We start from the raw sequence: 17820 nt of genomic DNA, 5'->3' as shown, positions 1-17820 counted from the left end.
GGAGGAGGAGCAGGAGGAGGAGCAGGAGGAGGAGCAGGAGCAGGAGCACAACGGCTGACCTTCCAACTGCGAAGCTTCCGATGTCTTTGTTGTACGGACGAACTAGTGGTATATGACCGGAGTACCTGGAAAGGAAGGTTTGAGAAAGAAAGATGCTGCTGCTCTTGCCCCTCCTCCACCACCACCACTATCTCTTCCTCCTCCTCCTCCTCCTCCTCCTCCTCCTCCTCCTCCTCCTCCTCCTCCGTTTTCTCCTCCTCCTCCTCCTCCTCCTCCTCCGTTTTCTCCCCCTCCTCCTCCTCGTACCCTGGAATCTTTCCTATGCCGAAGAAGTTTGAAGCCTTTGGCTCAGAGTCAATCAGGGAAGACGAGGAGGGGCAACGCACTTGGAGGTTGATGAAGTCATTGCGAAGAGGAAACCTGTAGCCCTGAGAAGCGAAACTGAGATGAGATGAGACGAGATGAGATGAGATGAGATGAGATGAGATGAGATGAGATGAGATGAGATGAGATGAGATGAGATAAAAATGAGGGGGATAATGGTGACCATCAACATGACGATAATTTTGACCGGCCGAGGAAGGGGAGGACAAGGAGGACAAGGACGAAGAGGAAGAGGAGGAGGAGGACAAGGACGAAGAGGAAGAGGAGGAGGAGGAGAAAACCTGAGCTTTCTTTGGCTCGTAGGGGGATATGTATCCAACTCGAGTTGAGTGGTCAGCATCCGAGCTTGGTTCTGCACTTTTCATGAGTTGCGAACAGATCTTGAGCTGCCGCGTATGGAACGAAAAAGGACAAAGAGAACGAGGACGAGGACGAGGACAAGGACAAGGACAAGGACAAGGACGAGGACAAGGACAAGGACGAGGACGAGGACGAGGACGAGGACGAGGACGAGGACGAGGACGAGGACGAGGACGAGGACGAGGACGAGGACGAGGACGAGGACGAGGACGAGGACGAGGACGAGGACGAGGACGAGGACGGGATTCAGGTAGAGGAAGGAGAGGAAAGGAAGGGGTCAGAGCCAACGAAGAGCGAGGGATAGCAGGAGGAGCACATAAGGTGCACGCGAAGAGGAGCAGAGAGGGAGCAGGACAGAAGGACAGCAGGACAGCAGGGAGGGGGTACGGAACAACTTCGAGTGAACATGTTGAACTGCGAGGACTCTCTTGATCCAGTAGCAGAAAGCTCAAGAGAAGCCTGCGGCAAAGTACCATCAAGATCAAACTCCTCGCCCCCCTCCCGCCCCCCTCCCTCCTCCTCCTCCCAACGCTCATCTCCATCCTGTCCTCCCTTCTCCTCCTCTCGTCGGATCAACCTGCTCCTTCTCTCCTCTCACCCCCCGCCTCCCCCTCCAACATCCTCGTTCCCTCCTACCGCAGCATTGCTCGGAGACGGGATCGCGTTCACAAGAGACATCAATCGCGACATGGATATCTGATCATTCTGCCCCACCTGGTAGCACGGACGTCAGCATCTCCAGTCTCCTGCTCTCCCCCAGCTCCTCACCAGCATCGTGTTCTCCTCAAACAGCGCTTCCACATCCTCGTGCCGGACTCTGGTGAACCCGAGCTCCATCATGCCGGCAAGCACCTGAAATGAAAGAGGAGGGAGAGGGAGAGAACAAGAGTGAGGTCGGATGACTCCTCGTCCTCTTGTGTCCTTGACACATGTGCTACAATGACGAATCTCTGACATCCTCCTCTCCTCTCCTCTCCTCTCCTCTCCTCTCCTCTCCTCTCCTCTCCTCTCCTCTCCTCCTCCTTGCCCCTCACAACCTCCAGGTCACCTTGTCTTTGTCCAGCCACCCCGTCCCGTTCTTGTCGAGCACTGTCATCAACTTGGCTTCCTCCACTCCTTCATCTAGCAAGGAGCGAAGAGCTCGGGGTATGTCCAGCCCGTTCTTCCTTACTCCCTTGCTGAGGTAGGACTCCGACGACGGGACATGCCCTGCGTAGCCAGGGATGCTCCTGAACGCTGTAGCACCCCCTCTCACTACCGCTTCCTCCTCTCTCGCTCTTCCTCCTACCTCGGATCTTGTCCATCCCCAGCTTCACCGGATTGTCGCCAGGGCGGAGCCGCTGGCCCACGCGGGAGACGGGGAGAGTGACCTGTGGGGAGGGTAAGGACCTTGCAGTGAAAGCATAAGGTGCCTTCCTGTCCCGGGACATCTCCGGTGATGTTGATGGACGGGCAGTAGCCCGTGTAGCCCGTGATGTGTGGACTGGTTCCACGTGATAAGAAATCGTCAGGAGGGGAGGAGAGCGAGCAGGAAGAGCAAGAGAAGTGGAGAGGGAGGGAGCTGGAAGTCAGCTGGAGCTGGAGCAGAAAGAAATCATCGGTACCGTCCGTGCATTGCCCCTCCAGAGAAGGTCTCGATGAAGTGGTTAGTGAGCGAAGGGTGGATAATGCTTCTGTCTATCGTCTACCGTACAACATGAGAAAGTCACTGTCAAGGGAGGGAGAGGAAGAGATAAGGAAAAAGGAACCGAGACAGAGACAACGAAGAGACAGAGGAGAAACGAGCACAGAAGGGTTCCAGGCAAAGAGGAGCAGGAGCAGGAGCAGAAGGAGCAGAAGGAGCAGAAGGAGCAGAAGAAGCAGAAGAAGCAGAAGAAGCAGAAGAAGCAGAAGGAGCAGAAGGAGCAGAAGGAGCAGAAGGAGCAGAAGGAGCAGCAGCAGCAGGTTTTTCTTACTTCATCTGCCATATTTTCAACGCTCGACACCCCTCTTTCTCTCAAGGGTGCTTGTCAGTGAAGATGGTGGTAGGGGTGGTTTTGACTTTTTCTTTCTGCACTGGCAGTGACGTACTGATGTTCAGTGACTTAACTTTGAGTAAAGCTAAGTAGACTAAACTGATGTCAGGGTCAAGCCTCCTCGTCTCTCCTGATTGTCCTCGTACTGATCTTCAACTTAACTTTGAGTAAAGGTCGGAAACTTGGCAGACGGCCCAGTGTGCCTTCAAGTTTCGTTCGCCGAAGTTCGGACCGGGCCAGGGGCCCCCGAGGCCCGTTGAAGTTCCGTTCCGAGAGGACTTATGTCCGGGACGGAGTGCGGCCGGCCGCCGGCCCGGCCGGCCCGATCGGACTCCGACGGGAGACTGAGTCTCAGTACGGTCACCCGTCGAGCTGGTCACTTATTAGTTTTTTCAAGTTGTAAGTGTGGGGATGCGGGCTACCAAGCAGTTTGTGAGGTGGGGTCGGGTAATCTGCAGGGTAGGTGGTCACATGGGGTACTGGGGAAACATAGGGGTGTGGAGAAGTACCGGTACTTTTTCATGTCTCTTTCTGTTCTGGAGACGGGTACATCATAGTCTGATTAGTACCCTAGCATTTTGAACTTGGTTGCAAACTGGGGAGGTGTATTGAACACCCAGGGGTGGGGTCGGAATACATGGGGTAGGTGGGTAGGAATATGGGGGTCGTGGATCGGTGCTTTGATGATGGTGCCTCGTCATGGTTGGAAGTGGCAGGGAACGAGGAGCAGGAGCAGGAGCAGGAGCAGGAGCAGGAGCAGGAGCAGGAGCAGGAGCAGGAGCAGGAGCAGGAGCAGGAGCGGGAGCGGGAGCATGAGCAGGAGCAGGAGCAGGGCAGGAGCAGGAGCAGGAACAGGAGCAGGAACAGGAGCAGGGCAGGAGCAGGAGCAGGAGCAGGAGCAGGAGCAGGAGCAGGAGCAGGAGCAGGATCAGGAGCAGGGCAGGAGCAGGAGCGGGATCAGGGCTAGGAGTGGGGATCAAGAGCAGGAGTATGCCAGATTAAAGGTAGTGTGTCAGGATGAGCAGGAGCACACAGAAATTCTCCGTCGAACGAAATTATGTCGGGATTGGTTTTTCAAGTGCAAGTCTATTTTTCAGGTTGAAGAATGAGCAAGGCGATATCTGGAGAGACGTTTTATCATGACACTAGTGCTCGCCCCTGTCATGATCCGTTTTCTCCCAGGGCGAAGTGGAGACTAGAAGGCAGGAGACCGAGTCATGCGCTGACGACTGGAGGCACGAACAAGGAGAGCACAAGAGGAGGGCGTGCTCTAGGGACCACGGATAGTTATATGCTCGGACTCTATCCATGACCCTCGTGCTGTGGTGGTTGTGACATCGGTATCCTCCCCTCCTGCCTGCGGGTTCAAGGCATTCCAGGCAGAGCCCTTGTTGAGGTATGACCTCCGCTACCTCCTTCACGCATCGACATGCGCCTGCCGTGGAGATGTTACTCCCTGAGAACCCGGAGTCTCCCTCGAACCAGCCGCACCGGTGATCCTCCTCCTCCCCGCTGCATGCTGCTGACCCTGCGGTCCTGCGACAGCGCTGAAGACGTGCATGTGCACATGAACGGAATGAATCACAGCAGGTCAAAGGCTCAGCGGGACTCAGGGCACGAGGTGAGCAGGAGGCTCAAGGTTGCCAAGATCCTCTCCTTCTCGAGCGGCGCCAGCATGGTGGCCTGGAACAAGTTCTCGACTCTCTGGCTCCTCTCAGTCGGACTGACGCCAGCGCAAGTGAGTTCTTGCCGTGCTTTGCCCGAGGGGACTGACCGTTTCCCTCCCCTGCTGCTGGCGGTTGCCTCCTCCTCCTCCTCCTCCTCCTCCTCCTCCTCCTCCTCCTGCCGCAGACTGGGGTGATGAAATCAGTCGGCCTGATAGCTAAGGCGATCTGCCAGCCTGCGTGGGCTGCGATTGCGGACCTCAAGATTCCCGCTAGGTGACAGGGGGCGGGTGAGGAGGACGGACATGGGCTCGTGACTGTGCCTGGCAGGATACACCCCTCCTTAGAGTCCGTGAGCAGTCACTTCACTGCAATCTTGTCCACTGTCTTCTCGCTGGTGATGATGGAGGCGCTGAGGAGGAACGCGCGGTTCCTCGGCTTCCAGCAGATCCTCCTCCTGCGAACCATCTGGGCTGTGACGATAGGAGGGTGAAAATTCTGGGTTGGAGGGATGACAAAGTTTTGCGCCGAGGGATGCTGAGGAGGGACGGGCAGGGGAGGAGGGAGGGAAGGAGGGGCAGCTTGCAGAGGATGAGGCATGTTCGGAGCTGGAGGCTGTGAAGGAGTAGCACAGGAGAACAGGAGAGGAGGAGAGAAAAAGAGTAGGAGGAGAAAGTCAGCGGGGAGGCAGCAGCCTGGGAAAGGATCATAAACCTGCTTCCTGCTCATCGCTGATTGAAAGCTTCCCAAGCTATCCAGGTCGACCTGAGAAAGAACCGGCATTTCAGGGCGTCGTAGAAATTAGCGGGGAGGGGGAGAGAGAACAGAGGAGGAAAGAAGGAGGAAGGCAGTCGCTAGGCGCAAAGGAGAGCAAGGTTGATCCTACCGTCGGTGAGGGTATGATAGCGTTTCTGTCCGACATCGCCTGCTCGATCTCCTGCACTTGCTGTAGGAGGAGGAGAGATGAGGAGGAGGGCATCATGTGCGAGCAGGCAAGGACCTGAGGTGAGAAAATGTTCCTCTCCCTCCAGAGCCCGAGAACTTTCGAGATCTTCCCTCTGTTCTCCGCATCAGGTTCGTCCTGCGTAGGACGGGAACTCAGGAGAGGCCGAGGCAAGGTCCCTGCCCTCGGTCCTAACCTGGAACGTCGGGTGCAGGAGACGGAGGACGTGTCGAAAGATCCTCTCCGAAGTCACATCTGCTCAAGTTGGAGGGACAAGAGAGGGAAGGGAGGAGAAAGAGGTTAGAGAGCAGAGGAACACAACGGCTCCTCCCTCCCACCGATGATCGATGGATCCATCCGCTTCTTGAGGCAGGCATGCAGCACGTCGTTGAGGACATATACTGCCGTCCACGTCATCTATCCCTCCAGAGCTCCAAAGAGTATCAATCACCGATGTGTAACCTTGGTTGGAACTCCTGCGGTGCAAGAACGAGTGGGAGCAACGTGAGATGTCGGGGAGGGAGAAACAGGAGTGCACAACATTACCTTAATGCTGATAATCCGCGCGTGGAAATGCTCGCAGATGAACTCTACGTTCTCCTCGTGGGACATAATCCATGCTCGCATCGATCGGCTGGCAACGCAACCATCTCGTCAGTCTTTCACCTTCACAGCGCACCACATCTCATCTCGTCCATCACATGTGATCCTTGGATCCCGTGAGCGAAGTCAACATCTCCTTGAAAGTGTTGAGGTCCTCCTGGAACAAACTTGAGGACAAGATTCTTCCTTCCGCCATCATCCTGACCTCGCCCAGCGGAGGGAAAGCTTCTCGCAGCATGGCATCCATTTCATGCTTGTGTCCGTCTCAGACCAACACCGCCACAAACACAGCACAACCTTCTCAAACTTCATCTGCAGGCAGTACACCCTCCATCGGAAATATTCGCATCCCTCCCCTTTCTCGCGCAAGAAGGTGAACTTGGGGTTGGCGCCTGACAGTCAGAAGATCAAGATGAAGACAACTCACAGGCAGGAAGCAAGGGGAACCTTCGCGCTCTCGGATCATGTCTTCGAAGGCCTTGCCGTTCCTTGCAACATACCTGCAAGAACAGCATCACACCACTCCTGTCGCTCGAAATCTCGCTCGTCACACCCAGAGGTCTTGTCGATGGTGCTAAGAAGCTCCGGGTCAAGAGGAGGGAAAGCAATAGGGGCTGAGCATAGACGTCATCACGTGCGGGAGGCGAGGAGGTCAAACCTTTGACAGGAGCGCTCTCCCCTTGGGCAGGAACATCCTGCATCCCTGCTCCACCCTTGCCTGACGTCAGCACCATCTCCTTCCTCACGCCTCATGGCACCTGACGGAGAGCAGGAGGACCTGGCTGCCATGGTCCAGGAGGTGGAGCGAAGCCTGGAGGAGGAGCCTGTTCGCCACTGGTCACTCTCCTAGAACAGGGAGGAAGGAGTCGTTGCCTGCATGAATGGCATCCCCTGAGGAGGTGGGATAGGAGGAGGAAAAGGCGGCATTCCTCCCATGTTCGGCATCTGAGTACGTGTCATGTTGTGTCGGATGGAAGGCACTGACAGTCACATGGAAAGGAGGCGGGTTCTGCTGAAAGAAGCCCTGTTCAAGTGAGTTACGCCAGCACTCAGCCGCCAATGCCATGCCGTCCTAACACATACCTGTGGCGGAGGATAGGGATGCTGAGGAGGAGGCTGGGTGGAAGAAGGCTGTCAGAGGACGAGCAAGGATTGTAGAGGAGGCCATCGAGACGCATGACAGGCGTCATGTCTTGCTTTGAGCAGATAACATCTGTCTCCTTCTCACCTGATTGTGTGGTATATGCCCACCGGGCCCTGGCGGATATATTGGATGACCCTGCTGAGATCAACAGCAGTCAGAAAAAGGAATAATGAGGAGATCAGCGGGAAGGTGGTGGGAACGAAGCAAGGACAGCGTGAATGGAAGGAGAATTGATAACAGTTTGCAATGATTTGAGGTGATTCAAAAGGAGCAGGAGTGCAAAGGAATAATGGAGAAGTAGGCATGGACAGATTCAGAAGAGAATAGAAGTGGGGCAAGGAAGGTGGGTGGGAGAGTCAAGGGAAGCAAGAGCAGCAGGAGCAGTAAGAGAAGGAAGAGAACTGAGTAGGAAGAGTAGAAAGCGAAGGAAGAGTAGGGCGAGCAGCAGCAGCAGCAGCAAGAGGAGGAGCAGCAGCATGATTTCTATGCACCTGCATCGCAGCTATCCCTCTGGATCCCCCCGTCCCCATCCTGACCCAATTGTACGTGACTAGAACATGACTAGAACAGTGACTAGAAACAGAACTAGAGTCTGTCCTAGAATCTGAACTAGTGCCTGGCCTATTTCAGTAATCTAGAACAATTGATCCAGGAAACTATCATGTATGCTCGGAGCAGAGCGGCGAGGGCGGGAAGGGGAGGAGGAAGGGGAGCTGACCAACAACAACAGCAGGCCGACATGTCGGACTGACATGTCTCCTCGAGACTTAGGCCATGTCCAGTTCCACCCATGAGAAAAGGCGTGCGAGCAGCGGGGAAAGAGATCTCAGGAACGTCAGAAAGAAGTCTGCGCTGGGTGACAATGAAGAGAACGAACGTGAGGAGGAGGGGAGGGAGGAGGATCAAGTTTCGGTCAAGGATGAGGCTGATCTGAGCAAGAACCATGTAGCTGAGGACGAGATCGTGGGTTACAGCGAGGACGAGAATGGTCTGAGAGTAGAGCACATTTCAGAGGAGGAGTGTACCTTCCTCTACGACGAGATCTTCTTGCGGAGATCTTATCTGCAGGAGGGAATTACCCTCTCTCGCGGAGCAGGTGACGTGTTGGATGTGGGGGCGAACATCGGGCTCTTCTCGATCTTTTGCCACGAGCTACTAAAACCCCCATCCTCCTCGCCTTCACCGCACTACGACAGGATCTTCGCTTTCGAGCCTGTAGTGAGTTAGCATGCATGCTGAGACATGCAGAAAGAGCGAGACTGACCGCAGACCTCAGCCGAGGATCTTCAAGGTACTGCAGAGGAACGTCAGCGGCAGGGGGGGAGTGCTTCCGCGGTGTTTTGGTCTAGGTCTGAAGTCGTTTTGTCGTTTTGTCGTTCAAGGTTCTTGACATTCCTCAGCCTCCTCTACCAAGTCCGAGAAGTTCGTCTATTATCCCGACGCTCCGGGAGAATCCAGCAGGCACCTGGATGAATCCCGAGAGCAACGGATGCTGATGGGCATGACGGCGGTGCGGGCAGGGACGAGCGGGAGGCAAGGGTGTGACGCCCTTGCCAGGAGGGAGAGCATGCGACGTGTGAGGTGCGGACTCTCGCCGAGGTCATCCGGCAGGAGGAGATCCAGACGATACAGCTGCTCAAGGTGGGTAGTGAGGAGGTCGATGAGGAGCATGTCAACGGGCGGCAGGTGGACGTTGAGGGAGACGAACTTGAGGTCCTGATGGGCCTGCAAGCCGACGACTGGAAGAAGATCAGACAGGTGAGAGGAGAGGGAGGAGGGCTGTGGGTGACTTTGATAACCAAGATCGTCCTGGAAGTTTGCGATCGTCAGTTCAGACTCTCTCGCATCCAAGGTTCCTCACTTTCAAAGTCCTTCGCCATTCACAAGCTTCCAGCTTTGTTGGAGAGGAACGGGTTCAGGACAAGCTTCGTGCAGCAGAAGTCTGAGGTGACAGACTGAGCGTGATGTCGCTCCCAGCCTGTTGTGTGTTCAACCATCGGTGACATCTTTCTACCAGTGGGCGGAGGATAGCTTGCTCTTCATACCTGCAGAGATGAGACTGTTCTATATGTTTGCAACCAAACAACACCAATGAAATCTTCTACTGGCTCATCCAACAAATGCTTTTCGTTGTTTAAAAATCAAAGAAACTGTATTAACATTATGCATATTCCCTGACATACTCTTTCTCCAACGGCAGTCTCTTCGACCTCCATTCACTATCAACCTGTCAAAGGCATTAGTCAGCCCTCCCAAACCCCCTCTTTCTTCACGGTACCTGCCCCTGAGAGCCTTCTCCTCGCCCCTTCACCTGAAACCAATCGCATCACCCAAGGGTTCAGGGGGGTCTATCATTTACCTGCAGGACTTTGTTCCTGAGCTGCCGGTACAACTTCCCCGCGGGCTCGCTTCCCTTCCTGTTCCAGCATGACACCTGTGAAACAGACTCCTTCCTCCTCCTCACCATTTCAGTTTCAGCTGGCCGGTCTCGCTTGGAAGGTGGGTATTATCCACCACCTCCTCAGCCACCTTCATCATGTTCCCTGTGACACAATAAGGACAGACATAGCAACTTGGCTCGTTTCTCATTACCCCGGCTGCTCAATCAAAGAGAATGACAGAGTGAAAAAGACAAAGCAAACACAAAGATCAGCAAAACAGCCAACATGCCAAACGACAAAACCTTGTCGATTCTCCGCTCTGCTGAAAGGACAGCAGATCCAGTGTCAAACCATTGATAAAAGCTAAGGTCGAAGCACTACCTTCTCTTGTTGGGCCTCCTGCTTAGCAATCTGCTCTGCTGCCAACACCTGAAGCCCAACTTACACTTATCCTCCTGCTTGTCCAGCTCCTTACCTTAGCAGTCTTGTGCACCTGTGAGCTCAACGAATCGAAGTAATTCTCTGCCTCTTTCTTGGCCTCGCTTGCCGACAGATGGATGCTCGGGACAGCCACTTGTTTCTTCAATTCCTTGGCCATTCTTTGTTCTTCTCTTCTCACCCTCGCCTCAGCCTGAACCGAGGAGATCAGTCACTGCAGTCACCAAGTCTGCGACATACCTCAACATTCTTCATATGCACTAATTTCGCTTCCCGCTCAGCATGTACAACCATGGGAGTCTTGTGAACCATCATATTAAGACTTTGGAAGTATTTGTTCCCCTGTTTCTTCGCTTCTTCAGTGCTGAGATGTACTCCTGGAACAGCCTCTCGTCGTTCCCATGCGAGACGGGATCTTTGCGACTTCTCATTGTTCTTCCGGATCATATCCCGCATTCTCTGAATATCTTGCATCGACTTGGTCTCTGCTCGCTTCACACTCGGGCGCTTCTTCACCTCGCTGTTCAAACGTTTGTAGTAGGACTCCATTGAATTCTCTGCTTCAGAGGAGGAAAGATGCTTGGAAGGGACTGCTTGTTGCATGGTCCATTGCTTCAGCAGACTCGTTGCCTTGAGATCGTTAGATCTTGTGTTCAGCTCGTGTTGCTTTTCCCTCACTGCATCATGCTTTTCAGCTGCCAGCACAGTTGGTGACTTGTGAACTTGCTTGTTCAGTGCATCGAAATATTGATCCCAGTCATTCTGAGAAGCCGTTGCAGACAACACGGTCGCATGAACATCCTTCATCGAATCTTGCGAAGGCTTCGCCTCCTTTGGCGAGAGCGTATCATGTGCGGTGGGGTGTGCATGCCGCCTTTGCTGATCTGCACGAACAAGCTCCTTGTCCATTCGAGCGATGTACTTTGATTCATCATGAGCCTTCTTGATCTTCTCAGCTGACTTCCTGGATTCTCTCAGAGACGCAAGCAGGTCCTGCTTCGCCTTGTTCTCTGCAGCCTTCTCGGCCTCCAACACCTCCGGCTTCTTCTGCACTTTCTGTGAGAGTTGATGGAAATAGCTCTCAAACTGCTTGCGATCCTCGTTAGAAGATATCTGCACGTTGTGTCGCTGCTTGCTCTCAGCCAACACCACAGATGGAGTCTTGCGAACGGTTCCAGACAAACTGTCATAGTAGTTTGCCATGTCGTTGGTAGCAGCCACATCATTCAGAGGCTTGTTCCGAACTGCGGATCTCGCTTGCACCCGTCCCGCATGGCTTCCATGGTCAAGAAACTTGGAGAAGAAGTTGCTCAGATCCTTCTCTGCTGCCTTGTCTGATAGTTTACAGCTTGATCCGAGGCAACCAGTATCGCCAATGGCCTTAACATCCACGTTTTGATGCAGCGGGCTGTAATCTGCATTGAAGAGACTGATTCTGTTGGTGGCTGTGTAACACAGAACAGCTATGAGGAGGAGGGAAGCAAGTAGCCCTGGGTGAAAAGTCAGACCGAACGCCAAGGTCCATTCTTCTCAGCGCGCCAATTTCAACATGCAAAGTCAAATCATCAACATCTTGGACAGTATCCATCCTCTTCCCCATCCTCTTCCCCATCCTGAGTTTGTTAGACCATCCCCATCCCCATCCCCATCCCCATCCCCATCCCCATCCCCATCCCCATCCCCATCCCCATCCCCATCCCCATCCCCATCGCCTCCTTCATCATCGGACTCGACATTAGGATCAGCGTTGTCTCACCTCCTCCTCCAACAACGCCCTTCAGGTCTGCCATGTCCGAATCCCGTCTGCCTCTTCGCAATTTGATCCACATCCCCACACATACACCGTCACTCCGAGCCGGGCCTGGAGCCGGGCCAGGAGCCGCCGGGCCCCGGCTCACCGTCAGGCTGCCGTACGGACTCCGGACTGCCGTGGCCCGCACCGTGACTCTGCCGGGACTGCCCTGCCAGCTGCCCGGAGGAGTACGGTAGTGACGGTTCAGTACGGTAGTGACGGTTCGGCCGCGGGCCGCTGCACGGAAGCCTGGGGTTAATTCTACTTTAATCATGAATCATTCAAAGTACTGAGAAGTTGAGTAAATGAGTTGGTAGTGCCTCTGCCCGGGTTCGAGTGCCTCTTGTCCCCCGAGTTTCTTTTTTGGGCGGCAGCCGCAGGTGTTAAAACTTTCTGCCTGCCTGCCATGACCCACCCTACCGTAGTACCATGATCCATCAACGGTACGGACTTGAAGGGGGGTCGGTACGGTAGGGGGTCCTGTAGTCGGCCGTTACAAGCCCGTTTCAGAGATACAGGTTGATTTCCAACGATCCTTTATGGGGTGGATGTCGGATGAATACAGTCACTACCCCAATTGTAATTGAGAAAAATGGGGGTGGTATGGGGTACAAATCAGAACATGTAGATATACCAGGGGGTTGGCCCTACCAAGCGTTATTGAAAGTTCGCAGGGCCCAGTGATGGTGGTCTTACAAGAATGGATGAGACTGTTGGGGGGAGGGAGGGACTCGGGAGGAGCGCGAGAGAAGGAGGTTGACAGCAGAGGAGAAGATCAGAAATTCTTGATGGAACACTAGAGGAGCAAAAGGTGAAGGCAAGACGGGAGAAAATCAATAGAAGAAGAGCTCTTCCAATGGGAACGGTAATTCAATGTCAGTATTAGTTCGAAGTCCAACATAGCAAGGGGCTCTAAGTGAATGTCATGGTAATGCGCTATGTCGAACGAGTGGGAGATTTTGAAAGTGGAAGCGTCAAGTTGGAAAAGTTTTCAAGATAGTCAGAGAGTCCTGAATCGCAAGACAAGACGCAGTCTAGAATGTACCCAACTTTTAGGAGACACAAGACATACAAATGACTTTTGAAGGAGGCTGATATCGATCTCAACTCATGAATGTATACGATCCTAATGCACCTTATCTCCCCCGTCAGTCTTTCGAATACGAACGTCTAGGCTGAAGGGAATGCTTTCAGGTCATGGTGACTATAGCGGGAGTTATACCGCAGACAGTCATCGACAGATGCGAGGCTGCCTTTTCAGAAGTCGATCAAGATCGATGTGGCGCTATTGACCTGGAAGATCTGACAAGGGCCTTTCAAGTGCGTCTTGAGCTTGAGCGGATCGAGCCGATACAAGTCTGATGTCCCTTGCAGACGATGGGGTACAAGAACTCAGAGGACAGGGCTCTGCATGACTTGCTTCAAAACCTGGAGCAAGAGTTCGATGGAAAGACGTCCAAGTATTTTGATTTCCAAGAGTTCTTGAGCTTGGTTAAGACCCGCACCTTGCTCCTTGACTCGTGTTGACACCTGCAAAGACTATAGAATACCTCAAGATCAAAGCGGACCAAGAGAACAACGAAATAGAGCTCATCTCTGCCTTTGTGATGATGCTCTGATCCCATGAGTGTCGCTGATACCCTCTGCAGAGAACGCTGATGGGTAGCGAAGCTGAGAGCATTTCATCTGAAAGGTGGGTTTCACAAGTCCAGATGTGTTACTAATGTTTCACACTGCTTGCAGTGTAGAGAATGTTGTCAAACAATATGAGATGAATGTCGACTTCAAGTCGCTGTTTGGGGTACAGATGGGAGGCAACAAAGAGATGGTCTGTAACTCTTTTACTTCTACATCGCTGACGAGTCGATTAGAATTTGAGAGAGTTGAGACATGCGCTCATGGATGGTCCTGGTTATGATGGGATCACTGAGAAGCCGTATCATGTGCTGCCTGTGCTCCTGTTGGGCATTGAACTGATTGCTTTTCTTTTCTGCAGAAGGAAGAAAATGTCCATCAAAAGTATTGGGTCAACGAAATAACACAAGATGCATGGGAAGAATCTGTACAAAGTATGTCATTGGGACAGACAGGTGACTGAATTTGTATTATCAGGATGTCATGCAAAGAAAGGATTTGAACAAATCATTGAAGAAGGAATCGAGGGTACTGTTGATGACAATCAGCTGGCGTGTAATCACTGTTGTGCAGACACAAGCACATCACGCTTCACAAGATGACGAAGAGGACGACTTGACGAAAATTAGGAGATCGGTGCCTTGATTCCTTGCGCACAGCTCAACCTTATCATATCACCACAGCGGAAGAAGTTTGAATTCATGGAATCATTGTCAAAACAATTTCAGCAGAGCAAGCTTCGGTCGACAAGGTATGAGTTTGATGGAGGTCTGATGCCAGGGATCTCATAGTCTGTTAGGAGGACGAATACAGCCAGCCTAGCGAAGGCTACAGAAGTTCATGCTCGAAGATTGAACCATACCCGGTAGCCAGTTTCATTGCACTGTACGTTAAAAGAATACAAGTGTAACCGAAAAAAAGTACATCGCCACCCCTTATCCCAAAACTCCGATGATTTCCAGCTCAACGCAATCTACGATCATCAAGATATCCGGATGTTCGTTGTAACGTCAAGATCATTTGGATGGTCCCGCAGTCGATTCCCTTGTCCTTGCCTGAGGAATCGAAGTCTCTGAGCTTGGCAGTGATCATCTTGGGCTTGTCCTCCACCAGGTCCATCAGGCTGATCTTCGCCTTGCCGATGAGGTCGTCGTCGTCGTTGACATCCTCATCGAACACCTCCACGTTGAGATCGTTCATCCGATCTGAGAACTTGAGCGTTAAGGTTTCATTCCACTCGGGGTTGAGGTTCTTCTGAATCGTCTGGCTCTTCACTTGCTGCGGCCCGACGCTCATTACCACGTAGGGGTCCGAGCTGTGTATGAAAGCTGTTCCATAAGTCCCGGCAGAGACTGTGTCTTTAGGAAGCAGCTCTTTTCCTCCGATCAGTTTGATGTCCAACTTCCATTCGTAGTCTGCGTTGCCTCCTTGCTTGGGAGCTTTTCTTGATGGTTTGGCAGGCGATTTCTGGTCGAGCAACTGAGCTTGTAAGTTCCTGGTGAAGTCAGGCTCCATGCTCCTGTACATCTCCAAATAGGCTTCGCGCGGCATCGGGTCTGAGGAGACCGTGAAGGGACTTCCTTGGATGTCGATGCCTCCGTGCTTCACCGAGATGTAGTAGTCTCCTCCTATCTCTGGCGTGTACGCCACAGTGTACGTCCCGTTCTCGTTGTCCCGGATGCGAGACCTGGCCGAGGCTGTTCCTCCTATCTCCACATTGAAGATGTCGCCTCCAGACGTCCGGGAGTTGCCGTAGTAGTCTCGCGCGTGGATCATGAAGCTCGTCTCGATCCCCGTGTATCCTCCTGTGATGCCTGGGCCTGCCGCGCTGCAGCCGTTGGCATGTGTAGGGCCCGGGTCGACTGTGAGCTTGAAGGGGCTGCCTCCTATGTCCACTCCTTCGTACAGCACAGACACAAAGTACGTTCCGGCTCGCGCAGTCCGGTATGAGTAGTGAAACTCTCCGTTCTCCCCAGCGATGCAGTGCACTTGGGGCGATATCACACCCCGGACAGTGACAAGGAATTCTTTGGCTCCGGAGGAAGTCTTATTCCTGTTGATGTCTCTGCTCTCTATGGTGAAAGAGGCTTCCTCCCCAGCAAACGCTCTCGTCAACCCCCTGCCTGCCCCCGTGCACCGGACGGCGACAACCTTGCCTGGCAACACCGTCTGCGTGAAGGGGGAGCCGGAGATCTGAAGCTCTCCCAGGAAGACTCTCGTGTGGTACTGCCCGACGGCCTCCACGTTGTAAGTGACGAGGTAAGTGCCATCGTCTCGGTCGTAGACTGAGATCTGAGGGGTGGAAGGACCTTCGATCTCGACCTCGAACGGATCGTTCCCCACCACCCTCTGGTTCCCTATGATATCTCTTGCCTCGATCACAAACTGTGCATCCTCCCCCGCAAACGCGACCTTCAAGCCTTCTCCCACTGCCGTGCAGCTGGGCCCATGCGTCTTACCAGCGACCACAGACAGGACGAATGGACACCCGGCCAAGCGCTGGCCTTCTCGTTTGATCATCACGTAGTAATCGCCGCACATGATTGTGTTGTACTTGGCGATGTACTGCCCGTTGTTCAGATCCGTCACGTGAGCGTTGAACGTGACAGGTCCTGACAAAGTGACGTCATATCTGTCTCCGCCCTCAAATCTTTGGTTCCCATGCTTGTCCCTTGAGGTGATCACAAACTGCAAGTGAGGGTGAGACATCGCTGTGATATCATCAGATTTTGTGACCTGAGATTCCACTCCAGCTTCGGAGCACAACAAACCCATACCCGATGCTGTCAGTTGTGTCAGGTCCCAGCACAATCACACGACAACAGCATCATCGTAACCGGTGCAGGAGGTTGTTTCTGTTTTTCCTGGTTCGACGACTGACTCAAACGGACTTCCCGGGACGTCTCCTGATCCTAAACGCACAGAGACAAGATATTTTCCTGTTGTTGGGTACTTCATTCTTACCAGAGAGAGCATTGTGCATGTTTCAAGTCTCACCCGCAAGGATAGGCGTGTAGAAGAAGAAGTAGGTGCCGGACCCTTTCAATGAAGATCAGCTTCAAGTCAACTTGCTCTCTTGCTCTACCTTTGTACACGACATCAGCAGCGATGGTTGTGGGACCAACAAGGATGCACGAGAAGCCTCCATTTGAGTCCACCCAGCTTCTCAGATCTTCTCCGCCTTCACCTTTTCATCTTGTCAACATTTCGCCTCAATAGCGAGCGAGCAGACCCAAGTGTCCCGCGAAGGAATACTTGACTTGCAGCGCAAACGAGACCTCCTGCGTTTCTGTCAGCCGTCCCATTGGTTGCATGACAATGCTGCTACCTGCCCTGACGTCGTTCGAAGCAAACCCCCGCTTGACGCAAACTTGTCCAAGACACACACCTGGACAAGTTTTTGTTCAGTAGAGGCCATCAAGGAGAGGAGTAGTCGGAGATACCACAAGCGGCGTGGACTTTGCTTGACGCGAGACGAGAGTCTTATGTTGCGAAAAGTACTTGTTCAGCCTTCTTTCAAGAGCGTTTGATTCCCTACAGACATTCATTACTTCACCGTCAAGGTTGTTCAACGATCAGCACCTTGCATGAAGTGTTCTGAATTTCTCCTCCAGTATTGCGATGTCGTTCCTGCATGGATCGCATGAGATGCTGCAAAGTATCTTATTCCAGCATCTCACAGCTCATCCGACGGAGCAGCAACCCAATCCGGCTTGACATCCACATCTCTCGTCTTGTATGCTGCTCCAAGCCTTAGATGCCGCATGGAGGCATGTTCCAGTCACCTTGCGGGTTTCTCCTCCTTTTCTTTCGTTCGTCGCCAAAGCTTGAGGGTCTGCAAGAAGGCTGAGCTGCTGACTCAAGGGGAAAAGCCGGTAGAGACCTGTTTGTGGTTTCAATCTTGGGGAGAAAGCTTGTTCGGTTCTGCCGAGACGTGTCAGTCACTTGCAACAGGGAACGAGACAGGATCACCGAGTGACTTCTGCTCGCAGCTGCAGACTCAGCAGGAGCTGTCCTCGAGAAGCTTCGAAAAGAGCTCATGAATGGACGGTTGGCTATTCACTACAAGCAAACATCTCCGAAAGAACAACAATCACGGTCGGTCTGGTGCTGTACGGTCGGTTTGTCTTGGAATGAGCTTGTTCGAGATATCCTTCTTCTTTGTTTAACTTCACCTTCTCTCTCTCATTGTCCGTCGCTCCTTCTGTTCCCATGACTGACTCTCCTCATGGTCGGCTGATGGAATGAGAACTTCCACCGTGCCAGTGCTGCGCAGATTAGTTTCCAATGAAGTCTGTTAAAATGTAGTTTTGTTGCTATATGCATCAAATTTTGACTGTATTTTTGAACTTTTGATAAAGTTTTTGAAAAGCTGAAGAATAAAAGGAACCCGACAAAAAAACTTACCAAAGCCGTTAATCTGCTCGGGCCGCCGCTTACCTCCGGTCATCCGGCTGCTTT

At 53.1% G+C, this 17820-nt stretch overlaps 8 protein-coding genes across 8 annotated transcripts; 4 read left to right on the top strand and 4 right to left on the bottom strand.

Moving 5' to 3' along the window:
* Positions 1-527: 527 nt before the first annotated feature.
* Positions 528-1048, top strand: GUITHDRAFT_107817 (hypothetical protein; the record flags this gene model as incomplete). Its single annotated transcript, XM_005833122.1, has 2 exons — positions 528-542; positions 794-1048. 2 exons carry the CDS (start codon positions 528-530, stop codon positions 1046-1048), a joined length of 270 nt encoding a protein of 89 aa, XP_005833179.1.
* Positions 1049-1338: 290 nt separating this feature from the next.
* On the bottom strand, positions 1339-3573 carry GUITHDRAFT_138326 (hypothetical protein; the record flags this gene model as incomplete). Its single annotated transcript, XM_005833121.1, is given in 7 exon segments — positions 1339-1458; positions 1513-1596; positions 1793-1980; positions 2033-2114; positions 2134-2227; positions 2349-2428; positions 3481-3573. The coding sequence occupies 7 exon segments, from the start codon at positions 3571-3573 to the stop codon at positions 1339-1341; spliced, it is 741 nt and encodes a 246-aa protein (XP_005833178.1).
* Positions 3574-3939: 366 nt separating this feature from the next.
* On the top strand, positions 3940-4837 carry GUITHDRAFT_152416 (hypothetical protein; the record flags this gene model as incomplete). The annotated part of the gene is made up of 4 exons (XM_005833120.1): positions 3940-4252; positions 4305-4497; positions 4611-4699; positions 4754-4837. Coding segments are annotated over exons 1-3 (377 nt in total), but the record flags the coding sequence as incomplete, so codon positions are not given.
* An 829-nt stretch (positions 4838-5666) lies between these two features.
* On the bottom strand, positions 5667-6703 carry GUITHDRAFT_107814 (hypothetical protein; the record flags this gene model as incomplete). The annotated part of the gene is made up of 9 exons (XM_005833119.1): positions 5667-5767; positions 5818-5842; positions 5913-6000; positions 6068-6126; positions 6175-6222; positions 6267-6361; positions 6417-6469; positions 6523-6583; positions 6628-6703. 9 exons carry the CDS (start codon positions 6701-6703, stop codon positions 5667-5669), a joined length of 606 nt encoding a protein of 201 aa, XP_005833176.1.
* A 1184-nt stretch (positions 6704-7887) lies between these two features.
* Positions 7888-9072, top strand: GUITHDRAFT_138324 (hypothetical protein; the record flags this gene model as incomplete). The annotated part of the gene is made up of 6 exons (XM_005833118.1): positions 7888-8331; positions 8390-8462; positions 8514-8623; positions 8671-8754; positions 8800-8871; positions 8917-9072. The coding sequence occupies 6 exons, from the start codon at positions 7888-7890 to the stop codon at positions 9070-9072; spliced, it is 939 nt and encodes a 312-aa protein (XP_005833175.1).
* A 177-nt stretch (positions 9073-9249) lies between these two features.
* On the bottom strand, positions 9250-11722 carry GUITHDRAFT_163005 (hypothetical protein; the record flags this gene model as incomplete). The annotated part of the gene is made up of 9 exons (XM_005833117.1): positions 9250-9340; positions 9392-9424; positions 9473-9530; positions 9578-9656; positions 9797-9816; positions 9876-9913; positions 9970-10125; positions 10173-11377; positions 11689-11722. The coding sequence occupies 9 exons, from the start codon at positions 11720-11722 to the stop codon at positions 9275-9277; spliced, it is 1689 nt and encodes a 562-aa protein (XP_005833174.1). The 3' UTR covers positions 9250-9274.
* Positions 11723-12921: 1199 nt separating this feature from the next.
* On the top strand, positions 12922-13961 carry GUITHDRAFT_107811 (hypothetical protein; the record flags this gene model as incomplete). The annotated part of the gene is made up of 9 exons (XM_005833116.1): positions 12922-13044; positions 13099-13215; positions 13263-13328; positions 13374-13417; positions 13468-13552; positions 13596-13667; positions 13721-13793; positions 13837-13887; positions 13933-13961. The coding sequence occupies 9 exons, from the start codon at positions 12922-12924 to the stop codon at positions 13959-13961; spliced, it is 660 nt and encodes a 219-aa protein (XP_005833173.1).
* A 258-nt stretch (positions 13962-14219) lies between these two features.
* GUITHDRAFT_163003 (hypothetical protein) lies at positions 14220-17595 on the bottom strand. The gene is made up of 13 exons (XM_005833115.1): positions 17332-17595; positions 17243-17283; positions 17145-17194; positions 17040-17100; positions 16942-16989; positions 16803-16893; positions 16688-16747; positions 16592-16640; positions 16445-16546; positions 16357-16398; positions 16197-16271; positions 16096-16142; positions 14220-16047 (listed from the first exon to the last, which is right to left on the bottom strand). Exons 1-13 carry the CDS (start codon positions 17398-17400, stop codon positions 14323-14325), a joined length of 2460 nt encoding a protein of 819 aa, XP_005833172.1. The 5' UTR covers positions 17401-17595; the 3' UTR covers positions 14220-14322.
* Between the last annotated feature and the right edge of the window lie 225 nt (positions 17596-17820).

Source organism: Guillardia theta, assembly GCF_000315625.1.
Source record: "Guillardia theta CCMP2712 unplaced genomic scaffold GUITHscaffold_31, whole genome shotgun sequence".
Classification (NCBI taxonomy): domain Eukaryota; class Cryptophyceae; order Pyrenomonadales; family Geminigeraceae; genus Guillardia; species Guillardia theta.
The sequence above is the reverse complement of the archived record's forward strand: the minus strand, read 5'-3'. Positions and strand labels throughout refer to the sequence as shown.

Bases quoted from the DNA above. Each gene is read 5' to 3' on its own strand.
- GUITHDRAFT_163003 (XM_005833115.1), bottom strand. From the start codon at position 17,400: ATGAGCTCTTTTCGAAGCTTCTCGAGGACAGCTCCTGCTGAGTCTGCA. The intron at 16,990-17,039 runs GTGAGATGCTGG...CGATCCATGCAG, and splicing joins GCTGCTCCGTCGGATGAGCT to GAACGACATCGCAATACTGG. The intron at 16,272-16,356 runs GTGAGACTTGAA...CTGTGCGTTTAG, and splicing joins CTACACGCCTATCCTTGCGG to GATCAGGAGACGTCCCGGGA.